We start from the raw sequence: 21,912 nt of genomic DNA, 5'->3' as shown, positions 1-21,912 counted from the left end.
GCATGGAGTGATGTGCTGAAAGACACATTTCTAAGCAATCAATCATCAACTAAAGACAGTGTTTCTATGTCAAAAGAAAAGAGAAATTGACTGTGACTGCCTTACTGGCTCAATTTTAGTTTTAGCTGATTCTACCAGTTTGGCTTTCTGTGCACTGATTGCACAGCATAGAGCAATATTCAGACAGAACACAAATCAGCACTGCTGAACAATCTTTGCTAAATCTCCTGAATACAAAGACGACCTGAAATTTCAATGATTAACAAGGCTGAAATCAGACATAATTAAAAGAGACATGCAATGACATGGCTGCTCATATATCATCTTAACAGCCAATGCTAAAAAAAAAAGTATACCACTCTGAGTAAATTCTGACAATGTGAAGAGCATTTTTCAGAAGAGGACTCAGCTTAGCAAGCAAAGTAATGAAACCAGCTTTACGGTGCCATAAGCTACATTAATGTTCTCCTTCACTAGCTCATTTCTCTTTGGACTAGATTCCAGACCGAGATCAGTTCCACTTAAAGCTTTAACTCTTCTTATGCAACCTTCAACATGGTCCACAGCATATTTGGATGTCCTCTTGAAATAAAAAAAGATCCATCATATTGTAATATGAAGTACAAGTCCATGCCCAAGATGAACAGTGGCTGTAAAAGCAATGTACTTTACATAGCAACTAATCAGGTGTCTGTGCAATGGACAAAACCCTATGATTTTCTCTATCTAAATACTACCAGATTTGCAGAAGGTGCATATTTACCAGGTCTCATTGACTTGCACATTCAGAGGTACAGCCTGCAGGTTGGCTACCTTAAGAGTAAGGCAGGAGAAGGTAAGCCTTAAATATCACTATAAATTCAAGATCTGCTTTTCTTCAGAGTCAAATCCCATTTGTGAACAGTTAGAAGTGACTAAGGACTGATGACTTTAAAAGCTCTTCCTCCTTGATCTATGTTTTCAAAACCTCCTGATCACTTGTTTTGTGTTCCTTTCCAGATCAATAGCCCACTGCTAAGCAACCAACCCCAGCTGACAAGCAGCACTCTTTCCCTGCAGGCTGTCACTTTGTGCTTAAGAATCCAGGCCTCTGTTAAATCAGTGCCTTCTAAGTTTGAATGTAAAATCTTTGAAATAAAATGAAAGCAGACTACTGCACTGATTTCTAGCTACAGCATCAAAAGAAGAGTATCAAGAGACGTACATAAGCCTGTAGTCATGGAAGACATGACACACTCACAAAAAGACACATGCAATCCAACCAAATTTATCCAAGGGCCTCTACTAAAAGTCAAACACTTCCTATGAGTGGTCACAAACACAAGAAATCACATCAGCCGATCCACAAAATTGATAAAATCTATGAAACCCTGAGCAGCATCAAGTTCTGCCATGGAAGAGCCAAACCCAGGGCTGTGCACTCGAGGTGGCTGGCCTTCCTTCCACTCACACCTCAAAAGTAACCTTACAAAAGTAACAGATGTCATCCCCAGGCAAGCTGTGGCTGCCTGATCCCTAAGCCAAATTCAAAGCATACCAGTGTGTGTATGTGTTTCACAGCTCAGATGGTTATAATTTATATTTCAGCACCTGAAACAAAACACAGATCTGTGAATAGTTTCATCTATTTTCTGTGTACACATTTCAGCTGGTCAGTTGCAGAAGCTCTGATGCAGGTTTTAAAAAAAAAAAAATGTATGATCATCACCTCAGAGGATAATTAATGCAGACCATGACAAGTGATGGCATTTATACTGAAGGTGTTCGACTTGCTTTCCAAAATTAACTAAAACACCCATGGAAAAAAAGCTTCACTTTCTGAAGAACGCTGACTATTAACAGCACAGACGAAAACTACTTAGTGAAACAGTGCATATTCGACTCAGCTGTAAATATAACCATAACTTCAGCGCATGTGGACACTAGATGGAGCTGCCAAGTGAAAAACCCAAGCCAGCACCTCCCTCTGGTGGCAGTTCTCTCTTACTGCAATGCGCTCCAATTTTCCAAAGCCAAATCAAAACGATGAGAGCTCAAAAGGATCATTCTTCACATGATATCACAACCATCACACACGGATAGCTTACTGTACGATCGCTCCTTTCAGACAACTATTCCAAAGACTCGGAATTATGAAGTCAAGACAGCTGCTTGATGGAATAGCCCTCATTATCAGTATGATAACAAACCAATGGCATTCTGTTATCTCACATCATTTGCTTCCTCAACAAGAAAGCCTAGAGATCAGCTCCTGTGTCACAAGTGCACACGTAACTGTCAAAGAGCTTTCTGCCAGCAGCACTGCCCAACCAGAACAAAGATTACCCTGCCTCTAACAGCAAGAGTCACCGAACTGTTTGCAGGTGGGTATCATGCCCTGCTTAACAATTCAACACATGAGATTTCCAACAGCCCCACCCAAATCTGAGCTCCCTACACTTGAAAATCACTGCCAAGTTGCAAGCAAGAGGCTCTACATTTTTAAGATAAAAGTGAAACAGATGTCCTTTTGAAAATAATAAACAAAGCTACAGAATTCATTTCCAAAGGTTATAAATCAGATGCTCTTCCTTAATTTTGGCACATTTCTCCTCAAGCAGGACAAATTTAATTGCATCCTCCTTGCTGTGGGACACTTACATCCCTTTGCAGAAGAAAAACGAGGTTTGGGGAAAGGTGAACACAAGATGCTTATCTCAGCCATTTGTGAACAAAGATCCCACTCTAAAGGTGAAAGAAATCTAGCTTCTAAAGAGCATGACACCAACTGATAACACCCATTTCTTGTTCTTGCAGTGTCAGGAGGGGATGACAACTGGTTCAGCCTGGTTAGTATCCAACACTGTAACTCTTACCATAGGTACAACTTCCAAGAAGCTGCAGAGAACTTTATGACAATATTAGTTGATCCAAGTCACATATACAGCAGACGAACATCACAAAGGGAGTTCTGACTTCCAAAAGATACTGCATTAGTCAATGTGATACTCCAAATACCCCATGTAAAATCCTATATCCTCCAGTATCCTCTAGCAGATGAAAAGGAAGTTATCCTCTTCACACGTGTACATCCACTTAAGGTCAAAAAGAAGCTGTAAGATCACATCCTTCTCAAGTTCTTCATACCATTCCCTTGGGTTATCAAGTGATGTCAAGTGACCAAGAGGTTTTGTTTGCAGTGACTCAGTATTTAATGGGATTTTAAGTGTTCGAAGTCTCTCGGCTTTACAGAAACTAAAAGCACCCACTAGAAATATTAGAAAATGATTTCCAAATTTGAAGTGCTCTTTTTTGGTATTTATTTTATTTGTTAAAAGAACTGAAAAGAACACTGAACTCAATTACTGATGAAATGAAAAACAAAAGAAAAGTACTCAAACAACACTGGAGAAAAAGACATAAACGTAAGAGGAACCTAAGCCCAACATCAAACACAGAAAACTTGTCTTTAAAACATTATCTTTTTAAGACACCTTCAGAAGAAAGTAAAAGCATACGTCCTGGGGACTAGGAATCAGAAGTGCAGATACCATCAGGTCTTCCTTCTTACCCCAAGGGTCATCTGTAAAATCCCAGCAGAGCTCATCCTGCTCCAGTTCTACCCTCCAAGCTGTCAACTACCAACAGTGAGGGCATTTCCTGCTGTAATCTTCATATCAGTGTGCTGAAGGACTCAGTCAAATCAAACACGGAATGTTCTTGTAACAGAAAATATAAATGTGCAAAACTGATGCTACGCTTACCCCGATGATCATCAATCTAAGCAGAAGTTCAGTGTATTCCTCCTTTAAAATACAGGTAAAAGGGATGAAACGAAGACTAGCATAGTAAGAAAACCACCACCAGAGACCTGGAGTGCTAAATGCATGAGGAAAAAATGCAGATAGCTACTAAAAAAAAAAATGGACAAAGCAGAATCCTTTCTTATGAACACCATCCCTCTAGTGAATCACTGAGGAGTCGGGGAATACACGAAATACAGCAGCAATTCCTATGAGGATGCAGAGATCCGTTGTTTTGAAGTCATTCTGTTCAGTGTTGGATTAACTCCACACACAGAACAGAAGTAAATTTAGAAAAAGCAAGGACATAACAATCCAGTCACTGTGATCTTTACAACAAGGGCAGCTGAACACTGACAATTAGTTACAGAACTCTACAGTACCAAAGGAAAAAAAAAAAAAAAAATCAAGGCAGAAGGAAAGCAAAACTACATCCAAGGAGCAGTGGTAGAACAGCCTGGCAAGCCAAGGCAAACATTCCAGTTCCAAGAGCTACCTGCAACCTTCAAAGCTGTAGCCCAGAAGTAGGAGAGTGGCACCCCAAGCCTGACACTTGGCACAGAGGTAGGATGGGGCTGCAAGGCCAAAGGATGCTTGTGTTAAAGAAGGAAACAGTTCTTCTCTAAGTAACAGTCCCAAAAGGAAAACTGAAACCACAGCAACTGAGTTAGTTCGGGAAGAGGGGCAGGGGACAGAAAGGGACCAAAAGCCCCACACTGCATTTTCACGGTAAGCAGCACAGCCATTATCTAGAGCATATGAAGTACTCATTTTCTACCATAACTAAATGCTTTTCCCTCTCTTCTCCCCATTTATCTGTTTCTTGTAGTCTTTTGTGGTAACACAATTTCTTAGGGCACAGAAGCAGCTAGAACAAGTTCCTGTCACCAGTGTTCCACAAGGACTGCGTGGCTTCGCACTGCACAAAGCTTTCAATTGTTTTAAAAACTGAATTATGTTCAAACTGCAAACAGCAGTTTCAGCCACCAGACGGCGATATAAAGCAGTTTAACTAATTCCATATTCACTGGGGAAAAAAAACATCCCAAACCATCAGACTGAAGAACACACCTCGGCTCTGACCTCAGAGCAGGAAACCTTTTGAGTTAGGTGAAGGAGTTTCTTTCTAAGGAGGAAAACGATAGAGAAGAATAAACACCACCACCAAAGAGAGGCTGGGCTGTTAAGACACCCTGCACCGAGTACATGTCCAGCTTGTTTTTAAATGGTCCTCAGAAGATATCATTTAAACAGGATTGCGGCGCCACTGGGTCATTTGACAACAGACAGGTTTCTTGTCAGTCTCTGCTTTATCATTAAGCATGGTTTCTTCAACTGAATTAGTTACATATCTGCTTCCTTCCCACCATTCATCCTTTTAATAGTTCATCAAGAACTCACTGGCACTAATGGCTCCAAGAGACATCTGGATGTTTTGTCAGTCCTTTATCATACCTGGATGTAACTGTTTAATTACATATGAAACCAACTACACGGCTGTATAATTAAAGGTTATTAAAGCTAACATTAAAGAACATCAGTAATACTTCACTGTGCATATAATCTGCTTTTCAATTTTAGTCAGCACATAACTCTGCTAAACCCTTCATTGTAAGTCACTCTGTAATTCTAACAATGTGAAGGACTCAATGTTGCCAGTTCCCCAGGTACTAACTCAGTCTGGTTCAACTTAACCTCTAAGGCCATCTTGTCTTTCAGAACTCCAACAGGCACTCTGAAAATGCTGCCAAAATTCTTGGAAGTTAGCTCTGCACCAGGAGACCCAGAAAGCTGTGAAATTACACTGCCAAGAACACAACAGCAGATTCACAGCCTCTAAATTTAAGCTCGAAGAAGAGGTTTAATTACAGCTAAGCCGAGTTTGAAGTTAGTGGTATGAAGAACACAAAGGTAGAGACAACTTCTTAAACAGAGCAAGGAATGTGTTAGTAAAGCTTCAGAACTGTTTTTGTATCAACGTAGAACAGCAAGATTCGAGGGCTGTTCTACGTTGATACTCTAACAAGACTCTAACAAGAGTAGCATTGTTCATGCTTGATTTTACCTACAACATCCTACTATTCTGAATAAATCATTAGTTTGATTAATTTCCTCAATTAGGCATGAAGAGATTTCACATCCTCTTCTATATTTTCCCCATTGTTTATTGAAATTGGGCATATCTGAAGACAGTTTTAGTGATATATGGAACAACGCATGTTTACCATAATTGAAGCCATTTTTAACATTTCAAACTCACGTAGCATTTATGCAAGGTGGATAAGTTATCTTACCATACAGACTCCATGAATTCAGGATAAAGTGTTTTATAGTCATTTTCAAAATCAATCCAGCGTCCTAATCTGGTAACGTTGAACTGTTAAGAAAACACAGCACATAGATGAGAAGACATCTTCACATTAGGGATGACAGCACATTTCCAGTATTCACTCCATAAAACAGCTTGATCTTAGAAGTGCAGTGTTGTCCCATATCAGTGAAACACATCTAGATAACATCTAAGCGTAACACAACTCAAAATTTCAATAAAGACAAGCAAAGATTGAAGCCACTAACATAACTGTTTAGAACCAAGACCACAGAATAATCAACCATGAAACAGTAGATTAGAGATATAGAATCATAGAATTGCTCAGGTTGGAAAAGACCTTAAAGATCATCAAGTCCAACCAAAACCAAACCATCCTACCCTAACTAACAATCCTCTGCTAAATCATATCTCTGAGCACCACATCCAAATGGTTTTTAAACACATCCAGGGATGGTGACTCAACCACCTCCCTGGGGAGCCTATTTCAGTGCTTAACAACCCTTTCTGTAAAGAAGCTTTTCCTGATATCCAACCTAAACTTACCCTGGTGCAACTTGAGGCCATTTCCCCCCATCCTGTCACCTGTCAGCAGTGAGAAGAGACCAACCCCATTTGGCTGTAAGCACCTTTCAGGTATTTGAAGAGAGCAATAAGGTCTCCCCTCAGCCTCCTCTTCCCCAGACTAAACAGCCCCAGTTCCCTCAGTCTCTCCTCATAGGCCATATTCTCCAAGCCCTTCACCAGCCTCGTTGCCCTTCTCTGGGGCTGCTCCAGTACCTCCATGTCCTTTCTGTACTGAGGTGCCCAAAACTGAACACAGTTTTTTTGTTGTTTTTTTTTTCCTCCCCAGGGTCCAGTTGAGGTACAAATGCCTGAAAGCACTTAAATGGACACATACAAAACAGACATGGAGAAAAAGCATCAACTAGAATCAACTTTCTTTTTTAATTATTTAAAAATGCAATTAAGAATCACTGAAGATTTTGAAATATGAGATTTGAGCATGGATGAGCAACTGCTAAAATTCAAATAGGCTGCACTTTTGATTCCACATCATGATTCCAGACACACAGCATTGAAACACCCGCTTCAAGTCAGTTCTCCCTCTGCTATGCTTCCTCACCCATACTGTGGCAACAAGAAGAGGTCCAGTAAATATACACACTATTAAGGAACACAGAACAGACTGTACACTAAGACTTCACTTACCTCCCATTCCTTTGAGTATCTCATCACAATTCCTCTGCACTGGTTGTTGTATTCTGCAATCCCCATCTTTGCCACATCCTCTGGCCCTTTGATGCCTAAGGTCTTGTCAATCTCATATTCCTGGGAACATTGAGAACAACCAAAACAAAAACATCATACTACATCCAAAGCTTTCAGAATTTGTCCAGACAGCTTCTTTACGTTCTATGCATTACAATGGGACTGAAGGGCCTTCCTTATCCTTCTGAGTTTTCCTGAGCATTGCAGGTGAAATAAGCAGATGTTCTGACAACCCAGGTGAGATTGTGTCTTTACTACCTTAAGGGAAAAAAAAGTTTTCCGAAGTACATAACAGATATAGTTAATGAACAGAGTGCCTGGAAAAAGAAGGCTGGCTGACCAGTAGGATGCACAGGAAACCTCTACACAAACGAAGGCCAAAGCAACACACTGTCCAAGGAGCTCACGTCGCTCCTTTCACAACAAATCCAGCATAAGAGCAACATAAACATGACTGATGAGCAGGTAATACTGAAGAATAGGAACCAACAGACATATCTGTAGGTAGACTTATTGCACGTACCACAGGTAGGCCATGGCAATCCCATCCAAATCTTCTGTCAACATGAAAACCGCTCTGGTGAGCAAATCTGGTAACTATGTCTTTAATGGTTCCTGCAAGAATATGGCCATAGTGCGGAAGCCCGGTAGCAAATGGAGGGCCATCATAGAAGTTAAACCTATGACACAAAACAACATTATTAATTAAATCAAAAATTAAGCATCAAATCTTCAAAGAGGATAACTACATCTTTGTACCAATGCTTCCTTAATTGGAAGTAATATATGTCTTAATAGCACAATATCAATATCTTGGTCTGCTATTAGTTAGCACAAGTATCATGCTGGCAGTAGAAATACACTCATTCCATTCCTGATTGCCAGTTCTACCACGATTATTACTGAAAATGCCAGAATGCTGCTCCACAGCTGGCAGATGTGCTTAGGAACCGTCCTTCCTTACCTGTGGATTTGTTTTACAAACCCACCAAGCAGGAAGCTGTCACTTTATTACTACTGCCTGCACACCGTTGACTCTCCATAAACTGAAACACGCATAGTAACTGACAAGGAAACATCAGCCACAACTGCTATCTCCAAAGGGAGTGGCTTTGTTAACAGAACTGAGGCCAAAACCAGCCAATCCAGCTAAGCCAACCTTGCATTGTCACATATAGTGCTCCAGCTTTTAGCAGATTCTTACCTAGGTCTATTCTTTGACTGCTTTAGGCATTCCTGGAAACAATTAAGCTTCTTCCAGAGCTCCAGTATCTTCTCTTCCTCATTTGGAAAACTTATGTTTTCTGGAACTTGTTGAACCATTCTTTCCCAGCAAGGACCAAACAAAGAAAACACGAATTTAACAGCAGTGAGAGGAAAAAAGTGGCTTCACAAAAACAACTGACTCTAACAAATTTGTATCAAGGAACCACATCTCAGCATATGCATACAGCTTGTTTCAGCATCAACACAGAAGCAAACACTACACATTCTTAAAACACCTTAAAATGTTGGTAGATTAACACTACGCTTTTGTAACAGGAAAAAGATTCACTATTCTCTCACAGAGCCAATTACTTTTTGGCTGTGACAACTAAAATCAGTAAAAAGGACTACAGTTATTCCTATTAGCTACATTTTCCAAGGCTTAAAAACGTGATTTTTTTTTCCCATTTAGCTAGGCCATCATTCTCAGGAGCAACTAAAAGCAGCTCAGAGTTCAGACAGAGTAATTGAAACACACTGTAACAGAATATGAATGTGGGGAGAAGAAACTGAACAGATAAGGACAAATCTGGAGCACTTCAGCTGGGCTCTATCTTCAAAAGTGCTATAATGAACCAGCCTTTTTTTACTCCCCTCCCTTCATTTTACAGTTATAATAGAAATAAGGCTGAAGTGGATGCTTCTTGCTGGCTGTCCTGACAGTCTTTTATATGGGGGCAGCAAAGCCCAAAGCCATTCTTCACTTCTAGCTAAATCAACATGAATTGCTGCGAGCAAAATTACACAGATGCTTTCTTTGCAACATAGAGAACTTCCAATACCATTAGACACAGACACGCCTGGTCTTCTGTACCAGAAGACTCAGAGCATCGGAGACAATGGAGATGAGAAAAGAATTTCGTCTTACAGTTCATTCCCTAGAAATCAACTCACTTCAGCAGCACCTAATTTAGGGATGTTTATTACAAAGGTTTTCACAACAGGCTCAGCTACTCTAACAATTTAAAGACATATTTAGGGTTTGGTCTGTAACTGTGACCGGGCTATGGAAGCTGCTCACACATCACAGACTCCATGCGTAAATCACAGTATCACTTTTGGGCCATTTCTTCCAACTGAAGCACTGCACACACAAACCAGTGTCCAGTAACCACAGGCCACAAATTCATACTCTTTCCAATAGTACAAATAAAGTTTATTATTCAGAACTGGAGGAAAAAAATAATTACTGATGGTAGTTACTATGCAAAAGTTAGTCACTGCCAGCCAATTTTTTTCCAGTTAGAGAAGAGAATTCTAGAAAGACAAACCTGATTTAAAATCCATGTATGTCTCACCCTTAACTGAGCAAAAAGTTAAATCAAGATGTCTGTGTTGAGCAAAAGCAGGACAAGTTTACACACTGATGCATGAATAATGCAGCATACTCAAAGAAAAAAAGAAAAAAGTTCACAACTATAAACAAGGTAAGTATTCTAATACCAAGAAAAATCAAAGGAACCTTATCACTTTGAATACAGAATGAGGGAAGACATCACAACTAACGTCACTAAAATGATTATACAAATGTACCTAACAATAGAGTGGATTGGGGTTGGAAGGGACCTTCAAGCCCATCTGAGTTGCCCCCACCAGGTCACACTACTCAGACCCCCTTCAATCTGATCATGAATACCTCCAGCGATGGGACAACCATAGCTCTCTGAGCAGTGGCACCAGCATGTCACCATCCTCTGAGTAAATAACTTCTTCCTAAGACCCCATCTAAATCTACACTCCCCTTTTCAATTAAAGCCATCCCTCCTCATCCTGCGCCTACCCCCCTGATGAAGGGTCCCTCCCCATCTTTCCTGCAGGTCCCTTTCAGCTACTGAAGCACTGCCTATCCTCATAGGAGAGATGCTCAATAACAGAGCACTTTCAGGCAAGACTTCAAATTTTCATACAGGTTAATGAAGACAGGTTGTTTTGTCATTTTTAGTTTTGTGTTCTTGTTTCTCTGTTCATTTTCAGCTGACAAAACACAAAAAAAAGTGACAATTTAAGACAGTGCACCAAGGAATGTTTTCCTTTTCCTAAAAGGACACTTACTTTTTCTAAAGGACAGTAACACTCAACAGTAAGGGCATCAAAGTCTGCAGACTGTACTACAGCAGTCTCAAACTTATGCTGAGCTTCTTTTCTAGAATAGAAGAACACACAAGCATGAAAATCATGAAAGTCAGTTGGAATGGCTTTTTTTATACTGACATTTAAAAAATGTTTCATAATTCAACAACAAAAAAAAAAATCAGCAAAAACCTTACTAGGAATGAACAAAGATTTCAGAAATGCACTTGACAACATACAGCACATACAGACTAATTAACACCAGGCGGATTGGAAGGTTATTACTCACTTTGTTAACAGAAAAACCAAAAATAACTCATACGAACTAAAAGCACATCTAATGACACTTTGATAAGCAACAAAGTCTAATGAATGTAGCATATTCTATAACAGAGGTCTCCCAGCTTCAAGGGTTTTATAATCACCTTCATATCCTCGTTCCAACCATAGCATCCCACAGGCTATCCTATGAGACCTATGCGAGACCTTCCTTCCCCCCACAGACTGGGAGAAGCCTCCTTTCTTCACCTACACACACCCTTCCCAACTTAACACATCACTTGATACTCACACAGAACTACACTCTCACACTGCCTGCCTTTTACGTGATGATCTTTGAGGTAAGGCAATTTCTGGGGTAAGAATTGTTTAAATTATCATCTGATAATCAAGAGCATCCAATTCTGGAAAAAGTGAATAATACTGTCCTGCTCTAAGTAGCACCTGCTGTAAACCCACACCTGGCTGGAAATGCAAGAATGAAGTCGTATTTTGAGTGACCAAAAGGACAAAGTCACCACCCTATTGGCCACTTTCCTTCATTTATCTCCCTAATCTCTCCTGCAACTCCTGAAAGAAATTACATCAGAAAAGAATGAAAAACAGGACTGCTATCACAGCAGCTTTGTACTTGATGGTAACAGAAAACCGATGCTGTCACCTTATTCTGAGCAGACCAATAATGACCTGATAATTTGACTAATATAATTGATGGCAACAGAAGCAATGAGTCCCAGACCTTTCTTACTGAAAAATACGCCCTAAAGTGAGCAGAACAACAAACTAAAGCAAGAAACTGGGAAGTGACAAATCCCAATTCCTTAACTGATAAATGAAGTCCAGGTGAGCCCAGTACTTAAAGACAGGGTTGGGAAAGTGTACTGAAATTAACTCACATGAATCGACCACTCAGGTGAAACACTGCCTGAGGTGATCTACAGCTCATCCCCTCTTCTGGAAGGAATGTTTCATTTTATGCTGAATAGCCAATTAAAAGAGCACTAAATGAGTGCTCTGATTCCTATAGTAAGGCTACACTCGGACACAAATGTAGCTTTAAGACATCCTAGGCAAGAACATCACCTCACCCCATATATTATCTCTTCAGCAAACTTTTCTGCTCCCTTCATGCGACTGAAATTAAATGCACAAGTCTTCGCTGTTGGAAGAAAACAGCAACAAACACGTATTACTTTGAAACAGCTTTGAACCGCTGATCAAAAGCCAAAGCTGACAGCTGAAGCAGCAAAAGCTGCTGTGACACGACAGCGGGGCCGGCTCTGCCGGTACCTGACAGCAGCTCCTGCGTGTCACCGCCAAAACGAGAACGGCCTTCAGGCCGCAGAGGGCCGGGAGGCTTCGTGTGAGGGGAGGCAGCGCAGCCACCAGAGCCGGAGCAGGCAGAAGCACTCGGGCCTTCCCCACATCGCTGCCCTGTATGAAAAGCGTGCTGAAGGGGAACGCTGAGGGCACAAACACGCTGCAAGGCGGTTTGCCTGCTTCATTCGGCTATGTTAAGCCTCGATGAACATTACGTTCAGTAGTAAGGGAAGCGGTTACCCCTTAATAAGTGCCTAAGTATGCCGTAAGTACCAGAGAAAGCCAAGACGCCGCACGAGCACTCGGGAGGAACCCGCGCGGCGCACACAGAACCCCTCCAGCCCAGCGCCTGAGGAGGCGCCAAGAGGCTGCCCCGCCAGCGGCCTCAGAGCAGCGCCGGCCGAGCAGCCGCCGCAGAGCCTACGAAGGCCGCCCCGCCCGCACGAAGCGCCCGCGAGGCCCCCCCCCCAACCCCGACACGCCCTGCGGGGTCGCGGGGAAGAAACAGCGCGCCTCTCCTCTCACCTCAGCGCCTCACAGCACAGCCCGCGCTGATGCAACCCCGCGCGCATGCATGACAGGAAGCAGCTGCAAGCGCACGCGGCACAGCCAGCCAATCAGCTCGCGGCACGCGCACAGCGCAGTAAGGCCGCTCGCCATTGGCGGTGCCCGTCGCCTAGAAACAGCAGGAGGGGGGCGGCTGTGCCCGTCCCGAGGTGCGCGCGCCTCCTGGCCGCGGGAGGGCGGTCTGGATGTGCTCATGGCGCTCTGATCCGAAAATAAAGCGTCTTCTAAACCGGATCCGTATGCAAAAAGAGCTAAGAACTGGAAAAAATCACATTACTGACCGCTAGCCCTGCTAGCCGTGCCGTCGTGAGGCGGCAGAACATTGTTCCATCCGTAGGGAGCGCTGAGAGTGGGAGCGGCTGCGGTGAGGGATGGAGCGGAGTCCTGAGCGCAGAAACACCAACACCAAAAGGGACCTCAGGCGGGCGGGAACCCCATGGGGGCCACGGGCAGGCAGGGCTCGTCCGGGGGTTGTACTCATCTGAGCTCCACAGACCCGTTGTGTACCCAGCAAGCTTTCCCTGCTGTGCAGGCAGGTGGACATTCATTACGAACGTCGGCAGGCTGCTGTCGGCAGCGTCCAGGTTACCCTGGAATGTTTCGTACCTCCCCGCCCCTCAGTGCCCACACGACAGCGGCCGCCTTTCTCTGTCACGCCCCGAGGGAACCACTTGGGACACAACGCTCGTTTTCATAAGCAAAATGACTGCAAAGACGGGCAGAATAGGGAAGCCACATTTAAGAGCGTAGTAGCTATATGGAAAGACAAAAATAAGGTTCCGAATTCCATTTGAACTTGGAACCCCCAGATCCGGGCACCACCTCCCCTCAGAGCCACGGCGGCCATCCGTAACCCAGCGCTCAGGGGAGGCTTACGCAGTTTGCGTACCAGTAGTGCGAAGTACAGTGGGAAGGGCAGCTACGCAAAGAACTGAGCGCAAAAGGGGTTCGTGAATAGCGGGTGAGCAAAATAACTCTCCCCGAGCGCCGAGCCAAACCAACCGGCCGCGGGGGCGGACGGGTCCGGACTGCCCGATGGACGGGAGCGGCCGGCACGGAGATACGCGGCGCGGTGCGGAGCGACGCGCGGCCACCGTGCAGAGAGGGCGAGCGTTGGGAGGACGGGCCGGTCCGGGAGCGGCCGTGCCCCCGTCCGCGCACCCCCGCGCTGCCGGGCATGGGCTGTGCCGGAGGGTATAAGTAGGGGTGTGCGGGTGCGCGCCGCCAGTCGGCGTGGGGCGGCGGCGGAGGTGCGGTGCGAGGCGTTCCCCGCTCTCCTCCCGGGCCCGGCCGCGGCTCGTCGTCCCCCGGCGGAGCGCTGACAGCGTGGGAGCGGGCCGAGCGTCTGTCCGCGGCGGCTCAGCGCCGGTCAAGCTGCCCCGCGGCCCGCAGCCCTTCGGCCAGGCTATGCGCTGCAGACGGGCTCCGCTCAAGAAGAAAACGGAGCGGATCGTGAAGAGGTAGAGGCGCCCGGCGAGGCCCCGCCGGCGGGGAGGCGGCACGGAGCAGCGGCACGGAGCTGCAGCGCGGAGCGGCGGCACGGCTCCGGGGAGCGGCAGCCGAGCCCGGGGCTGAGCGGAGCCACGCGGAGGGGCGGCGTCGGAGTCGGCGTCGGACCCGGACCGTCCCGGCGGCGGACGGGAGTATGTGAGAGCGCGGCCGCGATGCTGCGACGCGCGGAGCCGGCGGCCTGGAGCGGAGCGCGGCGGCCCCGCTGGGCGCCCGCCCGCGGAGAGGGGCTGCCGGGCGGCGGCTGTGCGCCGCTGAAGGGCGAGGCGCGGCGGGGCGGCAGCCGCTCGCGGTGGCCCCCCGGGCGGCGGGGCGGGCAGCCCGGCGTGTGGCGGAAGCTGCTGGGCAGCCGCACGCACAGCCACCTGCAGCACTCCTTGCAGCTGCAGCAGCGCTGCCGCGCCGTCCGCCGCTGCCACCGTCCGTACCGGCCGCGGGTGCTGCTCTCCCTGCGGCCCGTCAACTTGCTGGGCCGGCGGGCGCCGGGCATGCGGGCGCCCCGCAACACCAACCAGTTCCTGATGCGGGAGAAGTACCAGCTGATGCACCTGCGCTCGGACTCGGTGGGCACCGAGAGCGGCGGGTCGGACTGCGAGATGGACCCGCTGGACATGGACTCGTACCTGGGGGTGCTGGAGAACGCCCGCGGGGCGCTCACGGGCCCCGCCGAGGACGCGCCGCCCCGCCCGGCCGAGCCCCCCCCGGCCGCTCCTCTCCTGGCGCAGGAGGACAGCCAGCAGTACTTCCCTTCCGAGGACGATGTGCTGGAGAGCGAGCTCTTCATGGAGAGGGACTTCCTCGAGTTCTGCAGCCGGATCGCCTGAGCCCGGCGGGGCCGCGGGCGAGCGCTTTATTTATTCCTCGGTCGCCTCTCCGCGTTTTTGGCAGGAGGCGGCGGCCGCTTTTAGTACCGCGCGTGTGGACGAACAGCGGGAGCTCCCGCGGCTCTCTTGTAAATAATAAAGAAAAAACTTTTCTGCAGGCCAGCCGGGAGCTGCGTGTGCTTTGCTTGGGGGCGGGGGGGCAGCGGGGGCTGCCAGCCGAGCGCTGTCCCCGGGGAGCGAACGTGGGGGGGGGGGGGGGAAGAAGGCCGGACGGAGCCGCGGGGACCCGGCGCACAGCGCGCCCCGCCTCGGCCGTGGAACCGCTCCTCCCGAGCTCCGCTCAGCGCCCGGCGGGAGAAGAGAGGGCAGAGAGGCTCCGTGCGGCCATAAACAGCGGAGGCACCGATTCCGCAAGGCGTTAGGAATGCCCTCCGCCGAAGGAACAGCGGCGGAGCGGCATGGGGTGCAGGAGCTGCTGCCTGCCCCGCTGTGCCGCTCTGTGACCGCCTGCCTTACAGGTCTGACGGCGGGGAGCGCTGCTGTTTTACCAACCCCAGCAGAGGGAGAAATGTCTAGAAAGAAAGAAGGAAATGGTTTAAAGGGCCTCCGAGCACCTCAGCAGCACTGCCCGGCCCCAGCGCACAGCTCTGCAGGGATGGGTAAGGCCGTAGGGTTACAGTGCGTGGGTTTTACCTACCGTAAAGGTAGCAGACCACGTAAACCAGGTAAGAGTGGAGCCGGGAGGCATCGGTACAAAGGAGACCGACCTGAAACAGTTAACAGCAGTGGTTTTACGCAACAGGTAACATTCCTGAAACTTGTTGCCACAGGAGCAGAGAGCGGCGAATGGGCTCTGCAGGGCTGAGGCTGGCTGTGAGCCGTGCCGTGCCCGCAGCCTGGAGCCGAAGGGGACACGGCGCCGTACGGGTGCCGGGGCAGTAAGAACGGAGCAGACCATGGAAGCGGCCGCTGCCCCGCAGCCGTGCCCCGCGCACTGCCGGAGCCAGGAGAGCCCCGGGCCTCAGCCCCCAACCACAGCGCAGCTATAGGACCCTCAGAGCTGCAGTATCATCTCTGTTTCCGAACCCGTTTTCCCTTCAGCTCCCGGAGGACTGCAGCATGCCTTGTTTTTGCCACCACATAAAGGGGTGATGTTTGCGGGCTACTGAGCTGGGATAATTCGCTGCCCCTCCTCCAGAGCACAGCCACGGAACCAGAGCTGCGTGTCAGAACCAACATGAGCCCAAACGCCGTCTGATCTGCAAACAGAGCCCTTTGTGATCACACACAGGCAAAAGTCAATCCTCATCCTTACAAAGGAAACCATATTTTCAAGCAAAATCCACGAGATTTGAAATTCTTTAGTTACAACCCCGTGAAAAACAGTGTCCAAAGGCACCATTTTTCCTTGCAAAGGAAGCTGCAACACACTGCATTAATGATATGAGCATTTAATCTGGAAAAAGCCATCTATCTGATGGCTATTTTTACAGGCCCACACAGATAAACTTCAGGCGATGTCCTACATGCTAAACATGACTCTTGCTGGCAGCAGCAGGTTTGTGTCAGTCATGCCTACGCTGGGAGCTTCCCTCCATGGTAATCCTCGTGGGAAGGAGCGGAGGGGAAAACCTCACTCAGGTGAGCAGAACCAGAGTTTGCATCCACACCGACTGCAAAGATTGGCACTTCAGGATGCTGGTATGTTATTAACGAATCCACCTCTGCACTAACATGCTAATTTAATGGCTTGAGTGCACATTTTGTTGTGTATTCCCCCCCCCCCCCCCCCCCCCCTCCCGCTATTTGAGCAGGTAGGACAAAAACTCACTCTGGAACACTTACTTGAAACTTGGCCTTCACTGTGTAGTGCTGCTGGTGTATTTCCATTATAGCATGGATCTGTTTTTGAACACAAGCAAAGTAAAACAGAAGTGTAAATTAACAGAATAGCATAGGGAAATAATTACAGGCCCCGTGCTGCCTGGCAGAATTACACACATACCTTTGATTTTCAAAGCAAGTCCTACATTCTCACCACTAGACAGATGAATCTGCCATTCCTGTTCAAGTCACAGAGGCACGTCAGTGCACCCCCCTGCACACAGCACCCCTCCCGATGCCTTCTTGCATCACCCACTGCCAACTGGGACTGCACTGCCCTGCACTCCCACTGCCCTGCACAAGTGCACTGTCACACACTGCCTGGGTCTGCTCACCTCATGGTAGGATTTCATGGAGAGCAGAGGGAAAGAGAGAAGACAAATGGGATTCTCCCTCTCTCCTGTGAGCCCATACAGAGCCAGAGCACGCATATATTTCACCACACACCGAGCAAAACGTGTTCAGTGAGGGCTCCTCAGGTACTGCCCTGTATTGCCATGCTCACACACTCACTTTCTCACTGCACCTTACATAGTTACACTTGTCAGCAATACTTAAGCCTCTTAGTTTTCAGACCTTTTTCTGTTGTGTTACTTATATTACTTAGGTATGTCTTGTTTATAAAGTTTACTGAGGTCCCCTTCCGTTATCATTTTAGTTACAAAACGTATTTATTAAGCATTTGGCAAGTACCTGTCTTGTAATGGATGCAACCACAAATAACACCTTAATGCTAAGTTTGAAAGCACTTAACAAAGCTGAAATTCAAAGTATAACAATGTTGGCCAACATCAAAGCTGGGAAAAAAACCCAAAGGCTCTTAGTGCAGAAGATCAATCATCAACCCAGTGGCCAACAAACTCATTCGTCTTCACAAGCTTTCCAATGACACGTTTTACACATGTATCATCTGCTTCTATTTCTTGTGCCACTGACTCAAACCCAGTTCATACACACAGGTGCTAAAGCAGACCACAAAACTACAGGTACAGTTCTCCAGTGGATCAGTGCTATTATTGGGCTGAGTTTATCATATGTTGTGGATCCTAATTGCTTACTCTGCAATACTCTTTGCTTTGATAAGATTGATTTGATTGGCATGGTGATCTATCAGATAACATTACAGTGACACACCAAACACTGACATTTGTAGAAGGCAGAGAAGTATTATCAGCTGGAAAGCAGGTTTGTGCTGAGAATTACCATGCCCATCCAGCAGAAAGTACTTTATAAAAACTGCTGTATTATTTCGAAATATTTCCACCTAAATTTTTCAATAACCAACTTCACCAGAATATATATTTTATAGCCACGCATCTCATAAAGAAATTCTGTTATAAACAGAACCATACTGTGTTCTGCCATCCTGTACATCACGTCACTCATTGTCATCACTGGATTTTTGTTGGAGTACAGCTGGGAGTCACTCTGCTCTTTTGAACAAACGTTCATATGTTGTTATAAGGGAGAGGAGACTCTCGTGGCCTGCAGAAAGTGAAATGCAAATGCTACGTTTGGAGGGATCTTCCTTGACACGTTTCTCTTACAGAGGAGCTGGTGGTGTCTAAGGATTGTGCATTGTTCAGATAGCTCCTTGTAATCCTCCATACAGGCATCCATCCCAAGAGGCCAGCTGAGTGTTAGGGCAAAACGTCAAGGCCTTTATGGAAGTTGATGTTAGACTTAATCCATCACGAGGAATTAATTTGTTAAATGTGAACCCACATTTTTGTTATTTGCTGTCTGATTTACTACAGTCCTTTCCAGAAGATGATTCCTTTGTTTAATAGCAACAATCATCCAAAAGTCGATTCAAAAATAATTACAATTCCAAGCTCCAGAACAGCTCTTTTAAACATAAGCCAGCAACTTCTGCCAAGGGAAAGAAAAAGAAGAACAAAAAGCCTCCTCCTGGCATGCCCAAGCATCCCGTTCAGGTTAGGAACCACAGTGTGCTTCAGTCAGCAAAGTACCACGGAAGCACTGACCCCCACCAGCCCTGTGCATTGCACTTGTGAGCCCAGTCCAACTGGAAACTGAGTCAAGGAGCTTTGCTTCGCAGTAGGAAGCCCCAGCATGTCATGGTAATAACACCAATTTTGCTATTTCAGAGGTTCTTGCAAGAGTCAACTCAGTGGTAAAAAATGTAATACTCATCTGTCCTTACCAAATGAGTCAGTACAGCAGTACAGTCTGCTGCCAAGTTAACGGCACAAAGTCAAGCTTTTCCTCTCTGTTATTATCACCGAGACATGCCTGGACCAGCATTTCCTAATTATCCCGCTCACCCCTTTTTTCTCTCCACAAATGAGCTCTGTAATTCAATTTCTGTCCCTAATTACCCCCAAAAACGGCACCATACTGACAAAGCCATGCTGCTTCCATGCCATATCTGAATACTTCTTGTGCCACTTATAGAGTAACGTGTTCACACTATGGGAAACATCAGAGAAACCATATCATTTGACTTGGGTCTATGCAATTTGTTTCCATGGGATACTTAATATAGACATGGATGGAGCAGAGGAGAGATCACCTCCATGAAGAATGAAAACTGCTTCACATGCTAATGGAACAGCAACTGGATAAATAATAAAGAAAAGCAACTCTAAAGAACTTGCTGAATCTGGGCCCACTGCTCAGCCTGTATAGGCCTCTCTGGATGGCATCCCATCCCTCAGGCAAGCACCACACAGCTTGGTGTCATCCGCAAACTGCTAAGGGTGCACTTGATCCCACTGTTGATGTAATCAATGAGGATGTTAAAGAGCACCGGTCCCACACTGAACCCTGAGAGACTGCAGCTTCTGTCACTTGAGTTGTCTCTTTCTTGACTGAAGAATTCTAGCCTCATCATCTGCTTCTCATACTGGTCAACCCAGGGATTTACACAGAATTACAGCAAGGGTTGTCTCAATTACAGCAAGGGCTGTCTCTCCTCTTGCTGACTTTCTGATCAGTTGTTCCATATGAGTCACTGATATCATCTAAAAAATAAGTATCAAAAAGCTTAGTCTCTGCATCTTGTCTTGTTAAATTTCAGGCAGCTTCTACTTCAAGTTTCTAAAAAGGTCATCTTACGTAACTTGTATTACTTCACTGTAACCAAAAGTCATTTCATTTGTAAATTAGTTTTACTATAGATCAACTGCAACGAGTTGAACACCTTCCCTGTTTCATGTAATGGCTGCCAAACTCATCTCTGAAAAGCTACTAGAAGTAATTTCAAAACAAAGACATCTTAGATTCAGTGTTAGGAAGGAAGGAATATTTCAAATGCTGTACTTTTGCTAAGCGAAACATTTCCTGTGGTTAACTGAATGTAGGTGTCAAGTTATGCTTACCGACTTCTATGTACTAAACTCAGCAAACTGTTAAACCAAGAACTTGCTTCCAAATGTGAAAAACCCAAGAGGAAAAATAAAGTTCCTACTACTCACCAATATTCCTTATTAATACACATTATACATTAAAAAAAAAATCTGTTATATGATTTGACAAGCCTCAAAGAGGATGACATTTTCTATTGTACTGCAGTCCTATCACTACAGCATCAGACTGGGGAAAAAAATGCAGTATATACTACAGTTCCAGCTAAAATTTATCATTCTTACCAGCAAGATGACTGAAGCTTGTTTTCCAATATACTTATGCCCGGTGGTTGAATTATTTTCAATATTTTTATTACAATTCTTTATCATGAGTTTATCCCTCACGGATGACAGAAAAATGACTCAGAAGAAAAAACAAACTGAGAACTAAATCTGGTGTTTTATAATGGATGAACTCCCACTGAGATCTCCACACACAAACAGACGGGGGGAACTGTCTTTTGTAGGTTCTTTCCTGCCCAATAAGGGTAGAGATCACACTGCTTTCTTTAATGCAGCATCAGCCTATTTCTTCCTCTTCTGAACAGAAATATTGATACTTCCTACCTTGGAGATCTCGAGGCCTCTCTTTGCTCCTGCTATACAGGACAGATAGCAGTCCATGATAGGAGGCTAGAAAAAAAAAATCAATAATATATTTCAAAACATCTGAACAAATGTTATCATTCTGTAGCTTACATTATAGTATTCACAGAGCAGAGCTCTGCAAGTACACACAAGAAGGTGCTATCCTTTCTGAAAACTGTATGCTAATATAACGTGAGTATTCCTGCAGTTTTGTTCATAGATGATGGATCAACGTAGATTTATGTCTCTTTCCAAAAAAGGAAGGTGACATGCACCTATGACTGACACTAAAGCATTTGAGGTGCTTTAGTAGTCCAACTGAAAACGTTACCATCTAACCACACACAGATTAAGTAGAGCACAGTGACGTTCCTTGTGATGATTATAAATCACTGGGTTGCAGACTCTACCTGAGCTCACGTTGCTCCCACAAACAACACCGGCCCTTTTTATTCATAATCCTTATCATTAAGATTGGTAGCTACGGTTATTGAGTTTGAGAGATGGAGACTTTACCACTTTCTTCTCGGTGCAGTACATACATGTGACACACACTGCAGCCATGTGAGTTATCCAACTGCTACCCTGCTCATTACTTGGTGCACTGTGGGTGTCCAACCTCTGGGCTTGCCTGGGCCGTCCTGAGTGAAGAGGAATTGTCTTGGGCCATATATAAAAAAAGTACATAAAATATTTAATGTATTAATGCATTAAATAGCAAAACTTCTTTCATTTTTTATTAAAACATTTTAAAAGGAAAGCAACAAAAACATAAAACTAGTGGGCTGGGCATGTAGGGTATTCATAATCACAAAGTCCTGATAGAACCATGGCACTTTTTGAGCCAGTGC

General features: G+C 45.7%; 3 protein-coding genes and 1 non-coding gene across 8 annotated transcripts in view; 1 reads left to right on the top strand and 3 right to left on the bottom strand.

The window, feature by feature from the left end:
- Positions 1–13,477, bottom strand: part of IARS (isoleucyl-tRNA synthetase) — a 90,896-nt gene extending 77,419 nt beyond the window's left edge. The window contains exons 1-7 of one of the 5 annotated variants that reach the window (XM_046900090.1): positions 12,844–12,910; positions 12,087–12,157; positions 10,702–10,792; positions 8,588–8,707; positions 7,907–8,063; positions 7,324–7,443; positions 6,077–6,159 (exon numbers count right to left, since the gene is read on the bottom strand). In XM_046900090.1, coding sequence (XP_046756046.1) covers positions 6,077–6,159; positions 7,324–7,443; positions 7,907–8,063; positions 8,588–8,706 — 479 coding nt within the window. In that variant the 5' untranslated portion in view covers position 8,707; positions 10,702–10,792; positions 12,087–12,157; positions 12,844–12,910. Of the gene's footprint in view, positions 1–6,076; positions 6,160–7,323; positions 7,444–7,906; positions 8,064–8,587; positions 8,708–10,701; positions 10,793–12,086; positions 12,158–12,288; positions 12,911–13,166 lie in introns of those variants that run through there. The other 4 variants (XM_040646613.2, XM_046900091.1, XM_015293480.4 and 1 more) reach the window with 4 other exon arrangements.
- Positions 9,635–9,769, bottom strand: LOC112533386. Its single transcript, XR_003077520.1, has one exon. It is a non-coding gene; the product is annotated as a small nucleolar RNA SNORA84 (small nucleolar RNA).
- A 634-nt stretch (positions 13,478–14,111) lies between the features above and the next one.
- On the top strand, positions 14,112–15,380 carry LOC112533358 (coiled-coil domain-containing glutamate-rich protein 1-like). Its single transcript, XM_025154683.3, has one exon. The coding sequence runs from the start codon at positions 14,550–14,552 to the stop codon at positions 15,216–15,218; it is 669 nt and encodes a 222-aa protein (XP_025010451.2). The 5' UTR covers positions 14,112–14,549; the 3' UTR covers positions 15,219–15,380.
- The window catches only part of LOC121106646, a 28,322-nt gene continuing 20,738 nt past the window's right edge, over positions 14,329–21,912 (bottom strand). The window contains exons 4-7 of the mRNA XM_046900112.1: positions 21,041–21,106; positions 17,064–17,120; positions 15,916–15,985; positions 14,329–15,790 (exon numbers count right to left, since the gene is read on the bottom strand). Coding sequence (XP_046756068.1) covers positions 15,249–15,790; positions 15,916–15,985; positions 17,064–17,120; positions 21,041–21,106 — 735 coding nt within the window. The 3' untranslated portion in view covers positions 14,329–15,248. The remainder of the gene's footprint in view (positions 15,791–15,915; positions 15,986–17,063; positions 17,121–21,040; positions 21,107–21,912) is intronic.

This window comes from Gallus gallus, chromosome 12 (genome assembly GCF_016699485.2).
Source record: "Gallus gallus isolate bGalGal1 chromosome 12, bGalGal1.mat.broiler.GRCg7b, whole genome shotgun sequence".
Classification (NCBI taxonomy): domain Eukaryota; kingdom Metazoa; phylum Chordata; class Aves; order Galliformes; family Phasianidae; genus Gallus; species Gallus gallus.
Note: the sequence above shows the minus strand (reverse complement) of the source record. Positions and strands in the feature narration are given on the sequence as shown.

Excerpts from the sequence above, each read along its gene's own strand:
- LOC112533358 (XM_025154683.3), top strand. The coding sequence starts at position 14,550 with ATGCTGCGACGCGCGGAGCCGGCGGCCTGGAGCGGAGCGCGGCGGCCC.